This window comes from Salarias fasciatus, chromosome 4 (genome assembly GCF_902148845.1).
Source record: "Salarias fasciatus chromosome 4, fSalaFa1.1, whole genome shotgun sequence".
Lineage (NCBI taxonomy): Eukaryota > Metazoa > Chordata > Actinopteri > Blenniiformes > Blenniidae > Salarias > Salarias fasciatus.
Window position 1 is genome coordinate 15,027,466 of NC_043748.1, and position 21,730 is coordinate 15,049,195.

Consider the following 21,730-nt stretch of genomic DNA (forward strand, 5'->3'; position numbering starts at 1 on the left):
CAATTATTGTGTTATGTTTTTACTCGGCAAATTCATTTTTATTTTGAAAAAGTAATGCATTTCATGTTGACTCAGAGTATTTCTGGGGTAGATGTGTCTGTTTATTGAACATTTCTAAAATCGGGTTTGGTCGTGCTTTAATACTCATCACAGACTCCACATGTTGTCACTTCTTCGGCGACACAACCAAAACAACGAGGACATGGGACTCGAGCTCTCAGTCAATGATTGGCTCGGTGACCTGTCAATCACCGCATGTGCGCGTGTGTGAAGGGTTTCTCCGGCTATCACCGTAAGCATGTTAGTACTGAATGAGCTCCAGTATTCGACTCGGGTTTGACAAGTTTCCCCTGATGATCATGGGGGTAGGAGTGGGTTGTTAAGTTGTTGACACATCGGTTACAAAAAGTTACAGGTCAGTTTTCGCGTGTTGCAGTCGAACTTGTGGGATCTTGCACTTTTTTCAAATGTAGCGACCCGGAGAGATCTCCGATTTTTACTCCTCCGTGCGATTCCGACAGCCAGTCAAGTCTACATCGAAGAGGCGAACACAAGCGTCAAAATGAACAGCCTGTCTTTTGACGATCCTTCGTTGGATAATCTGGATCCAACACTGTCGCTTCATGATCCCAGCGACATCGACACGGCGCTCTTAAGCGACATTGATGGTAAGACAATAAGCCACAACAGCTACCAACAACACTGCCTGTCACTCACGACTCTCCGGCTCGCTGTTATGATTATTCCGTACTTTTAAACTAATTGCCAGGACTAAAGCCCAACTTGTCACACTGAACATCATCTGCAGTAACCAGTTTTTAGGTTTTTATAATTCCTAGTGTGCCTTTCATCAGCGTTACTAGCTTGAGTAGCTAACATTAACTGTTTAGCCACCGGCGCTGTCATAAAATAATAAGTACTCTAAGTTATTATAGTTAGTGCATATTCTTACACAACGAGGGTAACGCCACAGTATATTTTCTTTAATAATTAAGTAATTATTATAGCGTTGGCTAAGCTAACAGGTGCTAAATGGTGGTGCGCGCGCCCCGCCCCCCGCGTGCTCCACACACTGGGGTTACTGCCGTTCATTCCTCTGAATTGGGTTCACACTGCCTCAGTTGACCACTCTACTTCACTACACAGTTTATATCTTAATTTAGAGGAAAAAGCAAACCAAAAAAATAAAACATGACATGCTTATTACTTTATTGTGTTGCTGTGCGAGCAAGTGTCCCATTTTCTCACTTGCAAACCTGTAATTTACATTGTAAGCTTATGTTTGGTTTGGAAGTGTCTGTTTTGCACCTGTCTTTCATTATGTCCGTCAGCCACTGCAACTGGAAAACCAACAAATAGTAATGATTTAATATCAGCGACGCTTTCTGTAATTTCCCTGCAATCATGGGAACATAAAACGTGTAAACATTATTGATTGATTTGGACATCCTGCGGTGGTGTGTGCTACCTGGCATCCTTGAATTTGACCGTCAATAAACCCTCGGTGATGCTGAACTATGGTAACCTCGTGTGAAGCCACAGACAGCTCTCCCTCTCTTTCCTCGTCTTGGGCTGATCGGCATAGCAAGTCTCCTGGACGCGCTGTGATTGGCCCAGAGCGATCACCTCATACACAACGCTGGTTTACAAACCAGGCTGCTGCCTCCGCTGCAGACACAACATGCACTATAGAGTAACCTATTTTATGTAAAAAGGAAATAAAAATATTTAGATTTTTTTTTTACTTTTATAGAATATCTGCTCATAAAGGAGCATATTAATGCCCCAGTCATGTATTAACCTACTTTGAATGTTATATTTGTCCAGTAAGTTAGAGTACATTCAGACACAGAAGTTTTACATTTTACATGGAATTACATGAAAATATCATACTTTATTAATCATCTTGGAGTATTTTTTTTCTGCGTTGTCCTCTTTCTAGTTGGGGACCCACAGTGACAATCTGTCCGCAGTGGGATTTTAATTTGCGAACTTGTGGTTCTACCTTCATTTTGTTAACCTCAAAGCGGCCACTTCCCAAAAACTAGGCAGTCAAGATTATGAAAAAGGGGGGCCAAGGATTTAGCTTTGACACAAGTGCCACAATTTGCTTATGATCAGATTCATAATTGCTTATTGGCACAGAAACCTAGAGCCTAAACACCTCAGTTACTTTTGAAAAGACATTCGTTAGTTTTGTGTATTCAGTTCTGGTCACAGTATCAAACTAACAGTAATCTGTTGTTGTGGAGTCATAAAAAGAGCTTTTTTAAATACATATTGTCACAGTTTTGTCATTACAATTTGACCCATATCTATAGAATCACTATAAAAACCTTGTGTTAATAGCTTTACCAATGGCTTTCATATATTTTTATTATAGATGCACTTCATAGTTTTTCTGAAATGGTTTTCTTTGGTCTGTGCTTACAGATGCACAATTTGAATCAGCATTACATTTATATATAAATGGTTATGTGTTATTTGCTCATATAGGTTGGTATGGCTAATCATTCTCTTCAATTTCCAGTTATATTGAAGTTTATAGTTTCCCCAAATCTGCCATGGGAAATTTAACAGCAGCATGAATACGATGAAAGTTAATTCGTGTTTTGCCAAGACAGAATTTTCATGTTTAATACCAGTATTTCTCTTGGATCATAACCTCAGTATACATGGGAGGCCTTGGCCTTGTGCAGCCCACATTCGGCTCTTTAGGTGGCCTGAATCAGCCTGAGATTGAGGCTGGTGAGAATGTATGATTGAAATGAACATTATTGTTTATGCTGTATGATGTACAATTAACTTTTTATTTTAGAAGTAAAATGTTTTAATTCATCTCATATTTAGGTCACTTTTTCACATTTTCATTTTTATGAAAAATTGCAGTTTGAATCATCTTTATCAGACTAAGTGCACTCAATAAATACTACAATTTGATTAATGCATTGCAAGAGCAGGAGCATGTCAGATACTATTATATTTTGGTTTCAGTATTCATATTGAGAAGAAGTGAATAGAACTTATAATTCAACCGTTTACAGCTGTCCTAATTTTAACATGTGGACAACCTCTGGATTAGAATGGGCAGTGAATCATTTTTTCAGTTTGATTTAACTGGTTGTGGTGTAACAGTGGTGTTTTTGATTTCTCTTCCTCCTCAGACATGTTGCAGCTCATCAACAACCAGGATATGGAGTTTGGAGGACTCTTTGATGCTGCTTCATATTCGGGGCATCCTCCCACCCAAGAAATGACTGGTATGACCCAAACCGTCACCTCAGCAGCCCCGCCAGTCACCACTACCACACCTGCGTCGTCGTCTTCCTCGTCCATTCTGAGCAGCAGCCCCCACCTCGATGCGCTTCTGGGCCCTCCCATCACACGCAGCTCTTCTACCCCGGACAAGGCCTTCCAGCCCGCCACTTTCCAGCAGTCTCCTTTGGCCCAGGTACCAAATCCCCCCGCAAGGCAACAGCCAGCGTCGCCGCCGCAGGCTCAGGGCCTCAGGCAAGCCCAGGTGGAACAACCCCAGCCCATCCTCAGCAGCCCGTCTGCTCAGGCCCAGCCCGCTTCTCCTCACAGCTCACCAGGACCAAACCAAGCGTTCAGCACTGCGCCTCAGGCTCTATTCACCTCCCCTGCATCTCAGTCTCCACCTCAGCCCCAACCGCAGGCCCAAACTCCGGCCCGGCCCAATTACAGCAGCCAAAATGGCTTCACAGGTAAGCACACTTTTAGTCTGATGGCAGTGTGTCCCAGTGTCACAATGTTTTTCAGACTGTAGAGTATGTATAACCCTTTTAGTTATCTGAAAATTTCCTAAATAAATGTTCTCTAGAGGTGTTATATGTATTTATATCTTGAACTAATTTGGTCACAATGCAAGATAGCATGAGCTGAATGTTGTATTTTGAGTTTTGGTGGCAAGAAAATAATTTATTGTTGCTCACGTCAGCCACACGTGAAGGGTGTGGCAGTCTTTTCGTCTCTTTGTAATTATAGTTTATGGTCATCTTTTCCTGTATTTAACCTTCCAGTCGCAATTAGCATAAAGTTAATGTGACGTTTACAAACTCTCGTTTACAAATTCTAGTTTTTTTAGCCCAGTTTTTGTTATTCAGAGGATGACTGAAGCTGAAAACATTATTTGTTAGAACAGTCAGCGTGTTTAAAATCAATTAACTGTCAGCAATGCTAATTTCTCAAATTTCACACCCCCCCAAAAAAAGATAAGTTTGAACTTCTGAATGGATTACATAAAAAAAAAAAAAAAAAAAAAATCAAGGTTCTTGAAGCGTAGAGCAGTTTTGTGTTTCCATGTCTCGCGTTCTCTCGCTGCTGTTGGCCTGTTAAAGTGCTCTTTTGTGTGTGTTTCATTTCTAAAGCTGTGACATTGGCTTATTCAAACTCACCTGACTGTGCGTCTAACTGGTAATCTAATAGACGTTGCTTAGCAGCATTATAGCCTGTAAGCGTTTTGAAATTTCTTTGCCTGTGGACCATTTCATGCATATGTTAAATATATATTCATTATACACACTGTTGTATATATATTTATATCTGTGACATCTGCAATTACATTTTGATTTTGAGTTTTTATTATATATTCTCTCAGCAATTACAGAAATCATTAAACTTTTATTAGTTGTTGATGGAACTCCCTGATCCTGGTACGGACAGGGGAAAGCAGCGGCAGTCACAGGTGGAGCTGATAAGACGAGCAGAGTGACACACTGAATGATGCAATCGGCTGCTTTTCCTGAGATAACTGTTCACCTATTTGCCTACAAACCTGTAGACGGTGTTTAAGATAAAGCTTGTTATCAGTTCAGTCTTCTGGAAATGTTTTGTTGTTAAAGTCAAATGTTCTTCTGGAAAGTGATGCTGTAATTGAAATCGACACTTTAACATTATCTCAAGATCTCAGTTTGCACTCTGTGTGAATATGGAATATTTGGAACTTTATCATTATTTATAATGATATTCAGTATCAATCAAAATATTTACTTTTTCAATTGTTTTGTCTTGTTTATAGAATAATCAGTTTTCATGTTGAGTGTTTGAAAATGATAGCAGAAATCTGAAGGAGATCGATATTTCTTTGCTGTGCGTGCTCAACTGAAGAAGTCTCTGTGGGATCGCTGTTTTCCAGCTGGAAGTCCCACCGCTGTGAGCGCGCCTGCCACCAGCCTGTCTTCCTCTCCTCCAGCTGTTCAGCCCGTCGCCATCCAGACGCAGCTCCAAGGCCTGACCACCGCCTCTCCGATCCTGGCCACGTCGACGAGTCCCCCGGCTCAAACCATCACCCCTCACGTACAGCAAGTACCGGTAAGTGTGTGTGCCAGAGTGAGCCGTTCTTTGAATTTTCATTTGTAATGAAACCACACACACACATGCACACATGTTGTGATCATTAACAGTGTAGCTGGAATGTTTTCACAATATTCCACCTTGGGATCCATTTTCAGTGTCTCCGAACACTGTTGTCTTACAAACGAACACCCAAAACACAAGCGTTGTGGCTTTTTACTTGAAAATGTTGTGTAAACTTGGTCTGAATGAGCTTGTACCTGTAAACTAAACACACTTTAATCTCTGTCTTGTTTGGTTCTCAGGTGCTTCTGCAGCCCCAGTTCATCAAGGCTGAGTCTCTGCTGCTCACCACCCTGAAGCATGACCCCTGTATGGTCACGACCGTGGCCTCTCCCACCTCTCTGGCCTCCACCACCCCAGTGCAGAGCACTTCACTGCAGGTAGGGGTCACAGAAAGCACGTGTTTGTTTTTCGTTTCAGCGAATATGACATTTAAGATGTTGAACTGTCCCTTGGAACCACTTTGTTGACCTCCGCAGGCGTTTATGGGCGGAGGCACGATCCTCACCACAGTGCCCGTCATGGTGGACACTGAAAAGCTGCCCATCAACCGCATCGCCATCAGCGGTAAGCCGACGGGCCAGCCACACAAGGGAGAGAAGCGCACGGCCCACAATGCCATCGAGAAGCGCTACCGCTCCTCAATCAATGATAAAATCGTGGAGCTTAAAGACTTGGTGGCTGGCACGGAAGCAAAGGTAGGACAGAGTCCATTTTCATCACATTTTTATAGTGGGATCTGATGGACGGCATTTTCAGTCAGCCTTTTCTCTCCATTGGTTCTCAGCTCAACAAATCTGCAGTGCTGAGGAAGGCCATCGACTACATCCGTTACCTGCAGCAGTCCAACCAGAAGCTCAAGCAGGAGAACATGGCTCTGAAAATGGCGGCACAGAAAAACAGTAAGGACTCCTTTTCAATTTCCCGAAACAGTTTCTGGTCTGTTTATTTTACAATTTTTGAAAGTAATTTATTTTGTTATGAGGCCTTTTGATGGCTTCTGTCATTATTGTGAAGATCCTCTTCTATTATCCGAGGAAGTGGATTGCGAAGTTAAGAGCTCCTTTGCTTTTGTAATGTGGATTGACCCTCTGACCGCCTCCTCTGGCCTTGGTTCTCGCTGCAGAGTCACTGAAGGACCTGGTTGCCATGGAGGTTGATGCACAAGCCGAGGTGAAGAACGAGCTGCCCACTCCGCCAGCCTCTGACGTGGGCTCCCCGACCTCCTTCTCGCACTGTAGCAGTGACTCAGAGCCCGACAGTCCAATGGGGGAGGACACCAAGGTAGGCTCTTTCCACACTGAAACTGCAAAACTCTTGGAGGTCCATTTGCTGTGTTTCATAACCGCAGTGAATGTAGGTCAGAGGAGAGAACCGAGGAGGTTTAAGGATCAGAGCAGGTCCAGCAAAACTGATCATTTAGTTTTTGCAGTTACAATGAGTGAAAAAACTACCACTGCTTAGTATTTGAGGGATGATTTATGCCTCTGCAATTAATTATGGTGTTACTTTTCCACATTAACAGATCCCCTCTATGATTTGCATTTGATACGATACAGGAGAAATTCAAAGACGACAGACACTGTAATTGTTTTGCTTCCCTTTTCTCCCGTTTCTTGTTCGTTTTGTGTTTAACGCTAACATGAAGCAGGCGGAAGAAAAAGCCCAGTGAACCGTCGGCAGTAATGACTGATGCATTTGAATCGACTAATCTAGTCAAACCATTTCCAGTACAAACAAACGTTTTCCCGCAACGTCGCTGTCGTTCTAAAACGACTGAGAAAATGAACAGCGTGTCTTTGAGTAGAAACAGTCATAAGCGCCCTTGTTAGGCTGAAATATAAAACAATCACGGTTGCATCTGGAAAACAAAAAAAAAATGTAATTACACTCTTTGTCTATTCTTGTGCCAGATTGAGGATGTTGCCTGAATACATATTCCTTCTCAAAAACAAGTCTATCTTCATGGGCTCTCTTCTATTTGCCAGCCAAACGTGGGCATGTTGGACCAGCCGGCAGCAGGCGGCGGCGCCGGCGGAATGTTGGACCGCTCCCGCATGGCGTTGTGCGCCTTCACCTTCCTCTTCCTCTCGCTCAACCCGCTGGCTGCTCTGCTCTGCTCGTCCGGCGGCAGCTCCGCGGCCATCACCACCCATCACGCCGGCAGGAATGTCCTGGGAGTGGACATTGCAGGTAGAGATTGGTTTATGTTTTTGTGTTTTAAAAAAAAAAGATTTGTTTCTATCTCTGTGCTTATGTGTGGATGTCATTCACAGCTGATTCATGGGGCTGGATGGACTGGATGCTTCCAACGATCCTGGTGTGGCTGCTGAACGGTATCCTGGTTTCGGGGGTTCTGATTCGCCTGCTGGTATACGGAGAGCCGATAACCAGACCTCACTCTGGATCGTCCGTCTTGTTCTGGAGGCACCGCAAACAGGCTGATCTGGATCTGGCCAGAGTATGTGGTTGGATGTACTCGCTACACACTCATAAGAGACCTCCACTGTATTTTTATTCATGTATCTGGTGCGTCCTCAGCATTTTATCTGGGAACCTCTCATCAGTTTCCTCTCATCTTTTGTGCTTTTCAGGGAGATTTTGCCCAGGCCAGCCACAACCTGTGGACCTGTCTGAAGGCTCTCGGTCGTCCTTTACCCACCTCCCAGTTGGACCTCGCTTGTGCCGCTCTCTGGTCTCTGCTGAGATTCTGCCTGCAGCGGCTGTGGGTGGGCCGCTGGCTGGCTGCCAAGGCTGGAGGGCTGCGTTCGGATCGCCCCCTGCAGGAGGACGCCTGCAAAAGCAACCGTGATGCCGCCTTGGTTTACCACCGACTGCATCAGCTTCACATGACAGGTTGGTGGTGTAAAAATACAATTTCAAGATTAATCCATCCTGGCAGACCTGGATAACACAAGGTCGTGCAAAAAAAAGTGATTAATTAAAGAGCTGCATAGATTAGATGCCAACAAAAGGTTTGGAATATTGTTGCAAAGTCATAATCTTTTCAGAGGGTTAGAAAGTGCTTATTGGACATATTTGATTTGCTGTCAGTGAGTTGAAATCAACTTCCATAAAAATGTAGGTTTGATCTCCCACAATCCAAAACAATCTGTGGTTTTACTAAATGAAACATGACTTGCTTTTGGCTTTTCTTTTACTTTATTGTATATTTTCTTTTCTTTCTTTCACTCTGAATGTGGCAGCAAACAAACACGATATTGATGCTGGCTCATTCTGTTCTAACGCATAATTGGCTTCCATCATTTTACCAGTGTTGACTGCTGGATTAATTTAATGCTTTATAATACTTAACTTTTTGAATTAATTGACGTCGGATTAAATCTGTGCTAATTGCATCACTGCCTTTCTCTGTGAAATGTCATGTTTGGAAGCCAATAGTGATTTTCTTGACTTCTATCTGTGCATGCAGGTAAACTGAACGGCAGCCACTTGTCAGCTGTGCACATGGCTTTAAGTGCTGTCAACCTGGCGGAGTGTGCCGGCTCGTGTCTGCCCGTGGCCTCTTTGGCTGAGGTCTACGTCTCTGCAGCTCTACGGGTTAAAGCCAGTCTGCCAAGGATCCTGCACTTCACTTCTGTACGTCTATTTGGGCATAAAGTGTCTTATTTAACCGCTTTCCTTTTTGGTATCTGATTTGCTTGGTAGCTCTCAGAATAAAGGACTTGATGCTGTGTGTGTTTAGGTTACAGATGCTATATTTCTGGAGTTTGGCTAATTTGTCTTCTGTGTTTGAAGACCCTGAATTAAGATCATCCATTTTAAATCTTTTGTTTCTCCCCTCTCCACAGCGTGTGTTCCTGAGCAGTGCCCGTCAGGCATGCCTGTCGTCCAGCGGCAGCGTACCTCCGGCTATGCAGTGGCTCTGTCATCCACTTGGCCACCGCTTCTTTGTGGATGGGGATTGGGCGATTCGCAGCACACCTAAAGAAAGCATCTACAGCCAGGCCGGCAACACCGGTCAGCATCTTTCAACGAAAATCCGCTTTCATTGGTCTGCTGTTAATCATTTTGGGTCAATCCTAATTTGATTGGAATCACATCATATGTAACCATTCCAATCTGATTAGATTTGCCTTATCAAATTGAAACTACCATGAGATAAGACCAGGTGGCGTGAGTTTTATGATGTGATCAGAGTCCGTGTAAACGAAGACATGTTGTCTTATTACTTGTGTGCATGTCTGTGTCAGCAGCAAGAGATTGATCCACTGACTAAATCTGATTATGTTCTTGGTTCATATAAACTTGCTCATTAATCTGATGACTTTATTCAGTGTTCATGTTAAGAAGAGAAGCAGAAAGCATTCAGGAAGACAAACACAGTTAACCTGCTGCTGTATTTATTATAATACATAATGGAAATGGTTTTATCTGTGGGGTTTAGCTTAATGCTTCTCTGTTCTCTGACAGTGGATCCACTGGCTCAGGTGACTCAGGCCTTCAGAGAGCACCTCCTAGAAAAAGCTCTGTACTGCGTCGCGCAGCCTCGTGGGGAAAAATGTCCGAGCCAGGGCGAGGGGTAAGAGCAATCACTTAGTAAACTAAAAAAACTTGGGAAAAAAAAGTTGATTTTTAGCTATGGTTTCAAACTCAACAGTGTATCTTGATGGTGTATCAAAAATGTGTGTGTGTCATCAGGGAGTACGCCGATGCCCTGGAGTACCTCCAGCTGCTGATCAGCGCTTCGGATGCAGCTGGTGCCACTTCCCAGTCCTTTGCTATTGGCTCCAACATGGCTACTGTGACTGGTATGTCACCGTGGCAGCTGTCCTTTCTGTTCGCTCTTAATTGGTTTGTCTGTTTCATATTTTAACAAGTCGAGGGCCTTAATCTTCAGATGAAAATGGCAACTTCTCTGATAATTTAGTGTCTGTGTTTAAATGTATCTGGTTTGGATTCCAAGTGCAATTGTATCTTTTACCTGGCTGACTTGATCAAGACTGCTTTTGTTGTTTGAGCTCTCTCAAGTCTAAATTTGAGCTTCCTTTCTTTGTTCCCATCTACTCTGGGATATTTGCATTTTGCTTTTTCCAGTTCCCCCCCCCCCCTCCGCGCAGTTGCTCTGACTGTTTGATTTCTTAATGAGCGAGAAATGTAAGAAGCTTTGAGCCAAAGTTAATTTTCAGTATTAAGATAGAGCTGCTTTATTTCCACTTGACTTCCACTCCCTGGCATTTTGCTTTGTCCTTACTGATCACTGATCTGAGTAAATGGAGAGGGGAGGGGGAGGGAAGGGGGGGGGGGGGGGGTAGGGAGGCATCCACTCGATTGCTTCATCTATCTTCAGCACTGTCAAATTGGTGATCACCTTGAGAGGTGGGAGGGAAGGGAGACAGCTCAGGGGTTTTAATAGGAGATTTTTCTTGGCAGAGCCTCAGGTAGCTCTCACGGCGTTGGAAGTTGACGTGCGTGTGTGTGTGTGTGTGTGTGTGTGTTGCGTTGCCTGGTGTTAAATGGAGTAGTTTTCCTTCACCGGGGAGTCGTCAAAATGGCTGCTTCCTTCCCGCACATGTCGTGAATATGCCAGCAGGGAGAAACAGATTGATTCAGAGGTCAGGATACAGACAGCAGCTGTCTGCGTGCGTGCGCCGTCATGCATGTTAATCAAGAGAGTTGGCCTTTGATTGTTTTCCCTCCAATTTTCCAGGCTGCGACCCTCACTCCAAGTGGTGGTCATCGGTTGCCGTAGTGATCATCAACTGGCTCCAAGGAGATGACGCCGCCGCTGAGAGACTGTATCCGACTGTGGAGCACCTTCCCCGCAGTCTGCAGAACGCAGAGTGAGTTTGAAGCACCGTGGAGCTTCTCCAGCCGGGTTTAGAGTGCATTGCATAATGTCGGTCCGCTAATGCCAAGCCTCGTGCGCGCACACACACACACACATACACACACACAGAAACACCTCCAGCACTTTAACCTGTGTCCTCTGTCTGTTTCCACCTCGTCCGCTCTGTCAGGAGTCTTCTGCCCAAAGTGTGTCTCAACACATTCCGGGCAGTGCGGGCTCTGCTGTCCAAGCCAGAAAACTGCCAGCAGAGTCTGAGCTACAGTGACAAGGCCAGCGCCCTGCTCCGAGACAGCCTCAACCTGGGACCGCACGGCCATAGCTCCAGCCTAGACAAGGTACTCACACAGGGAAGTGCGAGTTCTCACCGATTCGTGCCCATGAGGCGAGCTTATTATTCCTACGAGGGCAGTTTTATGAGGATGACAACATCTGCATGAAAAAAAAAAAAATCTATTAAACAAACACTTAGACAGTAGTGACAGATGTGCCCACACACATGTGTAAAATGATAGTGAGTCCCACCCACAGCAGCTCCACTCCGTGATACCGCAGTGTCCTCCCCTCTGGCACTCGGCAGATGGTGATGCTGGTGGATAGGTTGCTCACGGTGCGTGCATGTCTACGGCCAGAGCTGCAGTGCATTGTAGTTGCATTGCATGTGTGTCTCAGCGGAGTGCAATGTACCTGCAGTGCAACACAGAGCTGGGCCACGAACAGCGGAACACACACTCACACAGAACTCAGATTTTATTTTTTTTCCCCACTTTTGTAAAAATGTTCTCTACCACTCCACAAAAGTCCAGGATTTTTTTTAATTACTTTAAATATCTCTCATCAAGCAGTATTTGCCAACTAAATAGAAATTGCTGCAGATGCGTTGTTTAAAATCTATTTTTTTAAAGCAGCATATCGAGATCTCTTAATTTGAGGCCTAACGTCACATCTTTCACTCTCCAGGCCAGATTTCTATGGTGGTGAATTCCTTTTTACTGCGACAGGAGGGCTAAACCTGTTCCTCCCTCCCCAGGTGCTCCAGTTGCTGTCGTGCGACCTGCTGCTGGTCATGAGGACCAATGTTTGGCGTCTCCAGCAGCAAGGCAGCGCCCCCGCTGCGCCGGGGTCGGCGGGCAGCAGCGTCACTACGGGAGTCCACCAGGCGTCACCGCCAGAGCTCCAAGGCTTTCAGCAGGACCTCAGCTCCCTTCGCAAGCTGGCACACACCTTCAGGCCCGCAATGCGAAGAGTAAGTAAAACAGTTGTATTGGATGATGGAGAAAAAAATTTTTCCAAGCAGACTTATTTTTTGTGCATGCTTTATTTTCTCCTTCCCCTCCTAAATTCACTGCATAGGAAGAAGCAGACTTATGGAATGACTTAAGACGCACTGTGGTGGTGAATTTTACTGGTAGGCACATAATGAAAGTTCTTTAGAAGCGCGCAGTGTGCAGGCTTCCAGATAAATCAGCTTCAAAATACCTCAGATGACAAGAACGCATGGAGTCCTTGCACATAATCTCACACATTTAAGGGGTGCATACTGCTCATAAACATACAAATACTCGGCACGCACATATTTGCTGGCAGTCCGTGGTGCAATTCTTTTTGGCAATGAGCTAGAAGGCGTCGGAAAACTCACACACACACACACGCACGCACGCACGCACACAAACACACACCCCCTGAGGCAAGTGTTTAGCAGCGTTGTTCGCCAGGCTTCAAAGTCTCTCTGAGGTAGAGCCGAACATTATGTGTGAGTCATCATCACTCGCTGCCGTTCCTCCTCTTCCTCCCCCGCTCCTCTAATCTCCCTCTCCCCTCCGTCTCCCTCCAGTTGTTCCTCCATGAAGCTACCGCCAGGCTGATGGCGGGGGCCAGTCCCACCCGTACACATCAGCTTCTGGATCGCTCGCTGCGACGCAGAGCAACGCCCGGAGCTAAGACAGGTGTGTGTGTGTGTGCGTGCGCAGACATACTGCAACTGATCTACTCAGAACAAGTCTATCTGTCTGTTGGCAGCTTTGTTTAATTAGCTTCTGTTAATATTTTGAATCCGATTACAGTTTGATCTTTGTTAGCAGAGCGAAACCCTCGGAGTTTCAGGGATCAGTCTGTTGCCTTATAATCAATCAAATGTGTTGAGTGACTTAATTATTTTACACCTCTTATTGGCAAAGGGTCGATTGTTTATTAGAAATGGTTTTTACTTTATCGCAATTTGATGCTTTGTGTCATTTTAGGCCTGAATCAACTCAATGTCTGAGTTTTATGGAAGAAAAATGCCTTAAATATTTATTGCTACATCAACAGACCTGAGGATTAATTGAGAATTGGAAGATGAGGTGGTTATGGTTGAAGATCTAGTGTAGCTCCATTGGTTATTCATTTTAACTTCAATAAGATCTTCTAAAACCGGCATGAAACTGAACGGTGCTGCTCTTCAGAAGAGAACAGTGAGCAGCTCAGCGGCATCGACTTGCTGTTTCACATCAGTAAATTACACAAGAAGCTGCTGTACTCCGATTGGCCGCTGGCTGCTGATGACATCCCAAAGTTCCCCGTTCTACCACGGTAACAAAACGCTTGGTGTCTGTGTGTGTGTGTGTGTGTGTGTGTGTGTGCGCAGAGGAGTGTGAGACGCGGCCCGGCCAGCGGGAGCAGGCAGAGGCGGTGATGCTGGCGTGCCGCTACCTCCCTCCCTCCTTCCTGTCGGCCCCGGGCCAGAGGGTGGGCATGCTGGCGGACGCGGCCCGCACCCTGGAGAAGCTGGGAGACAAGAGGACCCTCCATGACTGCCAGCAAATGATCATAAAACTGGGCAGCGGCACCACCGTCACCAACAGCTAGAGCAACGGGAAGTGGGAGGGGCTGCGAGACGTGCATGGACCCTGTACATAGAAACATCTTTGCCATACCGAAAATGCACACAAACAAGAACAAAGTAAGGCGCTTCTGCAGACACACAAAACATACGGTCTCATTTTGGCGTGCAGCTACTTTGTTACAGACGTGTTAAACTGTAAAGATCCATATCGGACTGGATTCCCATCATGGCTTTTTCCCTCCCCGCCCCACATCAAAAAGCACTTCTAGAGTTTGCGCTCTTGTTGCTACGGATTATTTTGAGCGTGTAGGAAGCAGATTTGACTCCTGACGAGCCAGATCACCTTGCAGTGCCGCAGTTTGACCACAAAGAGGAGCCATCACGTGCTTTTGGTGGATTGGTGCAATTTTGAAGAAGTGAAAGAGATGCTTGCCCCTGGTTCCGTCTCTGTGTGGTCCCCACCCTTCAGCCTCCACACCAGTGGAGGCCTCGGCGGACCTGAGGGCTGCTCTCACAAGGCGTCTCCCTCCATGGGGGACAAACGGCGGAACTCGGAGTGGTCTCGCACAGCAGGGAAGCTTTACCGCAGGTAGTCAAAGTTCATTCAAATCATGCTCCACTCAATATAATCTGTAGCGAGGCGAACTGCTGCCCAAACCCCGCGACTCTTATCTGCACTAGGCCTGAAAGGCCGTTTTCAATGAGATGAGTAATATGTCTTTATGGAGTTATTTTCATAGAGATTGTTTGTTTGTTGTCATTTTTTTTCTTTTGCTGTGTACATATTTTAATATGTATTTATAATATGTATGAATTTCAATTAAGCAGTATTTTACATAAGCAGGAGTAATACATGCTTACTTTCTTCCCTTTGCTTTATGGTAGTTTCAGACCATGCTCACATCCGGTAGAGACTGTTCTGAATCTCTATCAGATCAGTGTTTATGTCATTTTATCAAAGCGTCCAACTCAGCTGACCTTTAGCACCGTTGCACACGTATGCAACAATGATATTAAAGTAGCTTTCAGTATCTGATCCCGGAATCGTATCGGGGCGGACACGAACAACAACCTGATAAGTCACACAAGTCATGCAGACAGTTTCAAATGTCTATTTATTGCTGGAGGGAATCTCCATTTTTTTTTTTTTTTTTTCTTAGTAGCTTCGATATCAAGAGCAGAACTTCCTATTTCAATCATAAAAAGTTCAAGGAGGATTTGAAGAGAACTGTAAAAAGATGGGGATCACAAACCGACTCGTCTTTGTCCCGGAGCCTGTATGTTTTTGTAGTGTGTCTCTAAACCGATTGTGACACAACTGTAGGGGGGAAACACCGTTCGCATCCTCTCGGCACTTCCTTGTTTTCTGGTTTCATCCTTTTACTGTGTAAATATTAAACGCATTTTGTAAAGAAGAGAGCTGCGCTTCCTGTGGTGCTTTCATGTTGAATGAGAACTTTTTTTTGTTTTTTTTTGCAATGTCATGCGTGTTTGGGCTGCAGGGTGAAGTAGTAGTCGGTGCTCTTCATAGTGACGGTATCCCCACTTTGCGTCCTGTTGGGGTCTTTTTGGGTTTTCCTGTTTCTCCTGATCTGTCCAGGTGTGTGTACCCTGCGCAGTCCGCTGGGATCTGTACCAGTATCCTGTGATCATGGGTTGGATGAAGAGGTGCAGAAGATGAATGCCTGGACTTCAGCTTCCTCCCACAAATAGAACATCTTTTTAGGTCAACCGGTGAATCTAAACGCTGTGTGTGTGTGTGTGTGTGTGTGTGTGTGTGTGTGTGTGTGTGTGTGTGTGTGTGTGTGTGTGTGTGTGTGTGTGTGTGTGTGTGTGTGTGTGTGTGTGTGTGTGTGTGTGTGTGTGTGTGTGTGTGTGTGTGTGTGTGTGTGTGTGTGTGTGTGTGTGTGTGTGTGTGTGTGTGTGTGTGTGTGTGTGTGTGTGTGTGTGTGTGTGTGTGTGTGTGTGTGTGTGTGTGGTTAATGTTCATGTTCACTGCAGTCTGTCCAGGTTTGCACGGCTGCATCAACCGGGATCAATTTTAACCCTTTGTGATGCTAGTTTGGATAAAAGAGATACGAAAGTTGGACAGTATATATGTCCAATATCGTGTGGAGTTTCTCTCTTTCTAAAGTCTAAAACTGTTTCAGTAAGAAACAATCAGAAAGTTCTCTTTTTGTTTTTTTTAGAGCCACTAGCATAATGGCTATATGCATTTATTATTCTAATTCAAATGATTAACATATTAATATATTTCAGACTGGAAGCTTTGAAATTTTTGCTTTTTACAGGCAGGATTATCCCATTTAGTGTTTGCAACTTTCGTGGTGGTTACTTTAATTGGTGCCCATTTGAATATCACATTTTAACCCCACTCTGCATATATTGGAAGAAGAAAAAAAAAAAGCGTCTAAATTGTGTCTCCAGCGTGTGATTGTCAGTGCATGTACAGGAAAGACAAAAGAGCAGGCGTCGGTCGTAGCAGCATTGAAAGGTGCTGGTATATTTAACATTGGCGTTACAAAAAACATTTCAAACAAAGTGATGCTGTGTCATCAGTTCCAAACGAATAGACATTGAAATCAATAAAACGGCATGCTCCCACTTAAAACAAGTGACATTCCCAAAAAAGGTTATTTTTTTCATCAATGGATTCTTTTAATAACATTTTATAAGCAATAACATATTCCATTTTATAGAAAATAAACATCTCTAGGAAATACTATACACAATTATATTAGTACATCACATCTTACATTTAAACAGCATCAAATACTTATATACACCATTAAATAATGAGCTTCATAAAAGAGAAAGTTTGGTGTGGCATTTTTGCACTTTTTTAATGCTCTCTAATACTTAAATATGTCTCCTTTTTGATATGACCAGTACTTTATCTGACGCCCTGCACGGGGCATTGTAATATAGCATGGCAGAGTGAAAAGAGGCTACATTTTAGATACACAAACAGACAGGTGGGTTATGGGATCTGAGTTGAATGCATGTCTCTCTGCGTGGCTATGGCATGTGAAATAATCATACGTCATCGAAGTGTTTTTAACAGTTAATACTTCTGAGCTGTACATCGATATGACGTGGGATGACCTGACTTGTGTTCGAGCCCTCATCAGCGACCTGTCCAGTGATGATGGTGGCATCTACTGTACATGTTAAGTGTGCACACGGTTGAATCGGACTCCTGAACGGAGTTCTCTTCTTTTTTTTCCTTTTTTTTTTTTTTGTTTTCATATATTTATAGATATATTTTTTTTTTAATTTCTGGAGAACACAAAGCCTGACATATACCAAGGGTGACGCAATGATGTTAAGTCATAATGCACATCAAAATACATCTCAGAAGATAAGAGCATCATAATAAAATACTGCGTCCATGTTTTTCTGTACTCTTCATTATGAGAATATGGAGAACCTGTAAAGCACGTCATCATGTACAGTTTCCTTAGCTGTTTCATGTCGTCTCTTCTTTTAAAACACAAACACACACATTGGGATAGTACATCCAGTGGTTGGCTGTAACTTTTTTTTTTCCCCTTCCTTTTTTTTTTTCGACGTACGCACCTTGAGGTGGAGATGCACGGTTTCACATTCACACAGGCACATATATGCAGAAACGCACTGGTGATGCGGTTGTGGAACGATAATGCTATGGATATTGCACTCAAACGCACACACACGCACACACACACTGGCACACGCGCTCATGTGTGCACCTTTTGGCCCACAGTCAAGGTGGCCAGAGGGATGTTCCTGTCCAATCAGTGTCCGCCAGGTGTCTGAATATGATAGCAACCCATCTGAAGGCAGAGCACACGCATTTCAAACAGTTCCCATGTGCACCAGGCTCTAGGCACACAGTCGAAGAATCGCAGCCTGTCCACCTGTTAAACTCTGTCGCTGCCTTCTGCCTCGCAGAAACGGGCTCGGATGAGAAAACACATTTCTCGGCTGGGTTCAGGGAGCAGCGAATCTCTGCAGAGCTTCTCTCCGGGGTTCGTATTGCTCCCAGCTCTACCTCATTACAGCCTTTTTTTTTTTTTACCCCTCCCCCTCTTCTGCCCCACGGGCTGATGTGCCTGTCCGTCATCAGTCCTCACCATGTCTTTAGGTACAGGCGGCTGCGCGGACGGCGTCTGTCTTGGCTGGATAGGAGGTGCTTGGTGAAGAGGTCGTGTTGGTGGTGAAGGTGGTACACAGGAATATCTTACAGGTCCTGCAGAGGAAGGATAGACAAAGTCTTATAAATACAAGACGAGGACACGCCGAGATAATACAAAGAACAAGGTTTTTGAGGCCTGTTTTAATTCACGAGCCCTTCTATGCATTTCGTGTTGCAAAAGCATCAGCACATGTGCAGGCTGATGCCCTGCAGGTGGACGCGCCTCCTGTGCAGACAGGCCACTGTGACCTGCGAACGTGACGCTGCGTGAGAGCGTTTCTGCAGCCCTCCGCAGAGCCGAGGCACAGAGGCGAGCTGGCTGCAGAGTGCGGGAGTGGGAGACGGATGCTGCTGGCCGGTGAACCGGCTCTAGTGTGAAAAACACAGCAGGAACGCCTCCTAATTGCGCTGGTGTGTTTCGATGTTGGTGGAGCACTTTCTTTCCCCCCGTGTAGTCTTCTGCAGCCGTCCAGTATCTCTTCTCCGCTCTCTCTCTGAACTGCCAGCTGCCCGTCCTTAAGCTCTGGATTCAGACCAGCAGCGATGCTTTCTGTCTGTCACAGTTGTCTCGTTCTCTTTCAGTCTTTCTTTCTTTAAAGTCTTCTATCGCTCCCTTGATTTCTGTTTCTCGATCTAAAGTCACAGTCATTGTTTTTACCATTTCAAGTTTACTTGGTTTCTCCTCAAACCCCCATCCGGGTACCTGCCCCTTTCCAGTTCCTCCCTCGTGTTGCCCTTCTTTCTCTCTTTCCATCTGTCTTTTTCCTCCAGTCAGCCGCTCTCTGATGTAACTGCCCCCATTCGTCTTTTGTTCCCAGTCAGCCAGAGTATATAACAGTCCGTTTTTTTCTGCCTCTTCCTGTCTCGCTTGCAGTCACTGCATTCGTGTGCGTGTGCGCGCTCACAGGTAACCTGCTAATGAACCTGTGTGGACGCGGGCGGCATGCGGCCGATCACGCCGGAGACTCTGCAGCTGAACGGAGCTTGGGTGAACAATCTTCTTCCCCGTTCTAAAACCAAGCGAACACGGATTGAGGAGAAATTTCTGAGGGGACCCATGGGTGGGGTGGTGGTGTGCTTGTGTGTGTGTGTGTGTGTGTGTGTTGTTCGTGTGTGTCTGTTCTTCCCTTTGATTAGGCTGCTCAGCGTAAATTGGCGCGGCGCAGACCCACACACACAGACCTTCAGATCCCTCAGCTGATGACAGCTCTGCCTCAGCCCGCTAACAACAATCTCTCTCTCTGACTTGCTCTCCTTTTCTCTCTGTTTTCTCACACTCTATTTCTGCCGCTTAGACGTGGGAGTTGAGGTGAGGAGAGGTGGGGAGAGAAGGAGAGAAGATGAGAAAGAAGGAAGGAGAATGGGATGAGGGAAGGATGAAGGGAGGACGGCTGAATATGGAAAAAAGGAGATGAGAGGTGAGCAGAGCGAGAGACTGAGGGAGCTGAAGCAGCAGGGGAGCACAGAAGCAAAAATAAGGGGAACGGGGAAAAAGGGAGGAAGGAAGGAAGGAGAAATAATGAGAGAAAGAAGGAGTGAGCGAGGGAGAGAAATGGTGGAGAGAGAGAGAGCATGTGGGGAGGATATCAGGCGGTGATGGTGGGTGGGGTGTTTTGATCAGCAGCCAGCTTTTCATCCCTGTCAGTCTGCACAGAGGAGAAGAGGAATGGAGGAGAGAGGGAGAGAGGGATGCAGGGAGGGGAGGGAGGATGGGAGGCTGCTGCCACTGCTGCCTCAATGCACCGCTGCTCCCTGCTGAATGTCAGCATGTCTAACTCTCTTCACCGCCCCCCCACATTTGACCTTCCTCCCTGCGCTGCAGTGTGCAAACAGCAGCACTAGATGGCGTCTGTCCTGCAGGATGTTTGAACCAGGAGGCTCAGACTGTGGTGGCCTATTATGGACATGGTGGCAGGAAGTCACAGTAGATGTTTGGAGCTAATGTTACACAAAGGACTCTTGTGGTGTTTGATATGGGCTTAGCTTTGCAAAGTAATAAAGGGTGAGTAATAAAGGATAAAGAGTGGGGGGGGGGGGGGGGGGGGGGGGGGGGAGCACTCAGGAGGACAATTACGAGTGGGAACTGACATAAAATGTCACAAAAAACTGAATACAACACTAAAATGGGTGCCCATCCATTGGCCAAATGTTTTAAAAGACTGAAAATATGCATTTGCTTAGTGAGCACTGTTTTCCCTTACCTCATGTTTTGGACATTTGATGGAGAAGTCATCTTCATGGAATGTGCAGCCTGAGCAGGGAGAGAAAGAAAAAAAAAAAAAAAGAAAAAGAGTTATTAGAATAAATTTATAATAATCTCATCAAATGAAGCACATAGCAGGAGGTGAAAGTGACCAAAAACATTGAAAAAGTCTGTAGAATTCACATATAATTGGAAAAGGTTGGCAAACACCCAAAGAGGTTAGAGAAAGAAGAAAAAAAAGCAAAAAGAAAGGGAGTGCAACAGAGGAAAGGGAAAGACTGAGTGGATGAGTTGCAATGCAGGCAGGCCGATATGGCTGGTGCACTCAGCAGGATTAAAAAGGGCCTTGCTCTGCTCCCTGTGCTGGCTCGACAGACGTGGCAGGCCTTCTAATCCTCGCACTGTACTTCCTTGGCATGAGGTAACATAAGGGGAAGCCATGTCACACATGTGCTGACACAAAGACACACAGTTATATTGACAACAACAACAATCACACACTCATATATGTATACGGGTACTGAGGGGGAACATGCAAAGACTCCTATCGGCAGTACGCAGGGAAGCGTTCGACCAGCAGTCAGACAGGAATGTGCGCACAAACACACACACACACACACACACACACACACACATGCTTGTTCATTCCCCAGACAGCAACATGAATGGATCCACAGGGGTTGTGGTCAATAATGCACACATATCCACCCTCCTCCATCTATCTCTTTCCTTTCTCCTTGCACACTCCAGGGTCCCACTTTCTTCTCATCATCGCCTGTATTCAAAGCTCCCCTTTCTTTCCTGCTCTGCTCTTCCCCAGTACTCTCAAGGCAACCCCTCTCACGAAAAACTGTTATTCCTAGATACATTTTGCTTCTTTCGTTTCAGCTGTCTCTTGTCTCTCGTTCCTCTCTTTCTTCCATCACTCTATTTTTCCCCCCTGCTTGACTTGTTTGTTTCCTACCTGTTGTCCTCTCAATGCACACTGGCCTCCCAATTCCTAAAGTCCCTCCTCATCTCTCCTTTTTCTCAATGGCTTTTCTTGCTATCTCATCCCTTGTTGCTGTCTTCCTCTCTTGCTGTAGTCTCTTACCTATCTCTTTGGCGCAGACATAGTGGTATTTATGAGAGCAGCCTCTCCAACAGCAGCTGAGGGACGCCCCCACAATCTGGCACTTGTAGCAGCTCTGGGGTTAGTCAGACAGATGGACATATGGACCAAGACCAGTAGAAAAATAAACAAATTGACCAATAGAGACATGTAGGGACAGAGAGGAAAAAAGAGGGGAAAAAACGTCAAAAGTTAACAACAATTCAGAAAGAGGCTGTATTTAGTGCTTC

At 45.3% G+C, this 21,730-nt stretch overlaps 2 protein-coding genes across 6 annotated transcripts in view; one reads left to right on the forward strand and one right to left on the reverse strand.

Annotated features, from left to right (window-relative positions):
* Nucleotides 1–277: 277 nt before the first annotated feature.
* On the forward strand, nucleotides 278–15,428 carry srebf1 (sterol regulatory element binding transcription factor 1). Of its 3 annotated transcripts, none has more exons than XM_030088690.1 (20): nucleotides 278–415; nucleotides 518–668; nucleotides 3,165–3,725; nucleotides 5,156–5,331; nucleotides 5,619–5,756; nucleotides 5,856–6,074; nucleotides 6,164–6,278; nucleotides 6,503–6,660; nucleotides 7,365–7,569; nucleotides 7,653–7,837; nucleotides 7,971–8,232; nucleotides 8,810–8,976; nucleotides 9,189–9,357; nucleotides 9,811–9,919; nucleotides 10,039–10,148; nucleotides 11,048–11,180; nucleotides 11,358–11,523; nucleotides 12,216–12,431; nucleotides 13,020–13,131; nucleotides 13,812–15,428. In XM_030088690.1, exons 2-20 carry the CDS (start codon nucleotides 563–565, stop codon nucleotides 14,030–14,032), a joined length of 3,528 nt encoding a protein of 1,175 aa, XP_029944550.1. In that variant the 5' UTR covers nucleotides 278–415; nucleotides 518–562; the 3' UTR covers nucleotides 14,033–15,428. The 3 variants fall into 3 exon arrangements, with proteins under 3 accessions (XP_029944550.1, XP_029944551.1, XP_029944549.1); XM_030088691.1 differs by having other exon boundaries at nucleotides 522–668; XM_030088689.1 differs by having other exon boundaries at nucleotides 278–668.
* A 1,419-nt stretch (nucleotides 15,429–16,847) lies between these two features.
* Nucleotides 16,848–21,730, reverse strand: part of rai1 (retinoic acid induced 1) — a 55,407-nt gene continuing 50,524 nt past the window's right edge. The window contains exons 2-4 of one of the 3 annotated variants that reach the window (XM_030088688.1): nucleotides 21,483–21,576; nucleotides 20,388–20,437; nucleotides 16,848–18,240 (exon numbers count right to left, since the gene is read on the reverse strand). In XM_030088688.1, the coding sequence (XP_029944548.1) occupies nucleotides 18,232–18,240; nucleotides 20,388–20,437; nucleotides 21,483–21,576 (153 nt within the window). In that variant the 3' untranslated portion in view covers nucleotides 16,848–18,231. Of the gene's footprint in view, nucleotides 18,241–20,363; nucleotides 20,438–21,329; nucleotides 21,577–21,730 lie in introns of those variants that run through there. The other 2 variants (XM_030088687.1, XM_030088685.1) reach the window with 2 other exon arrangements.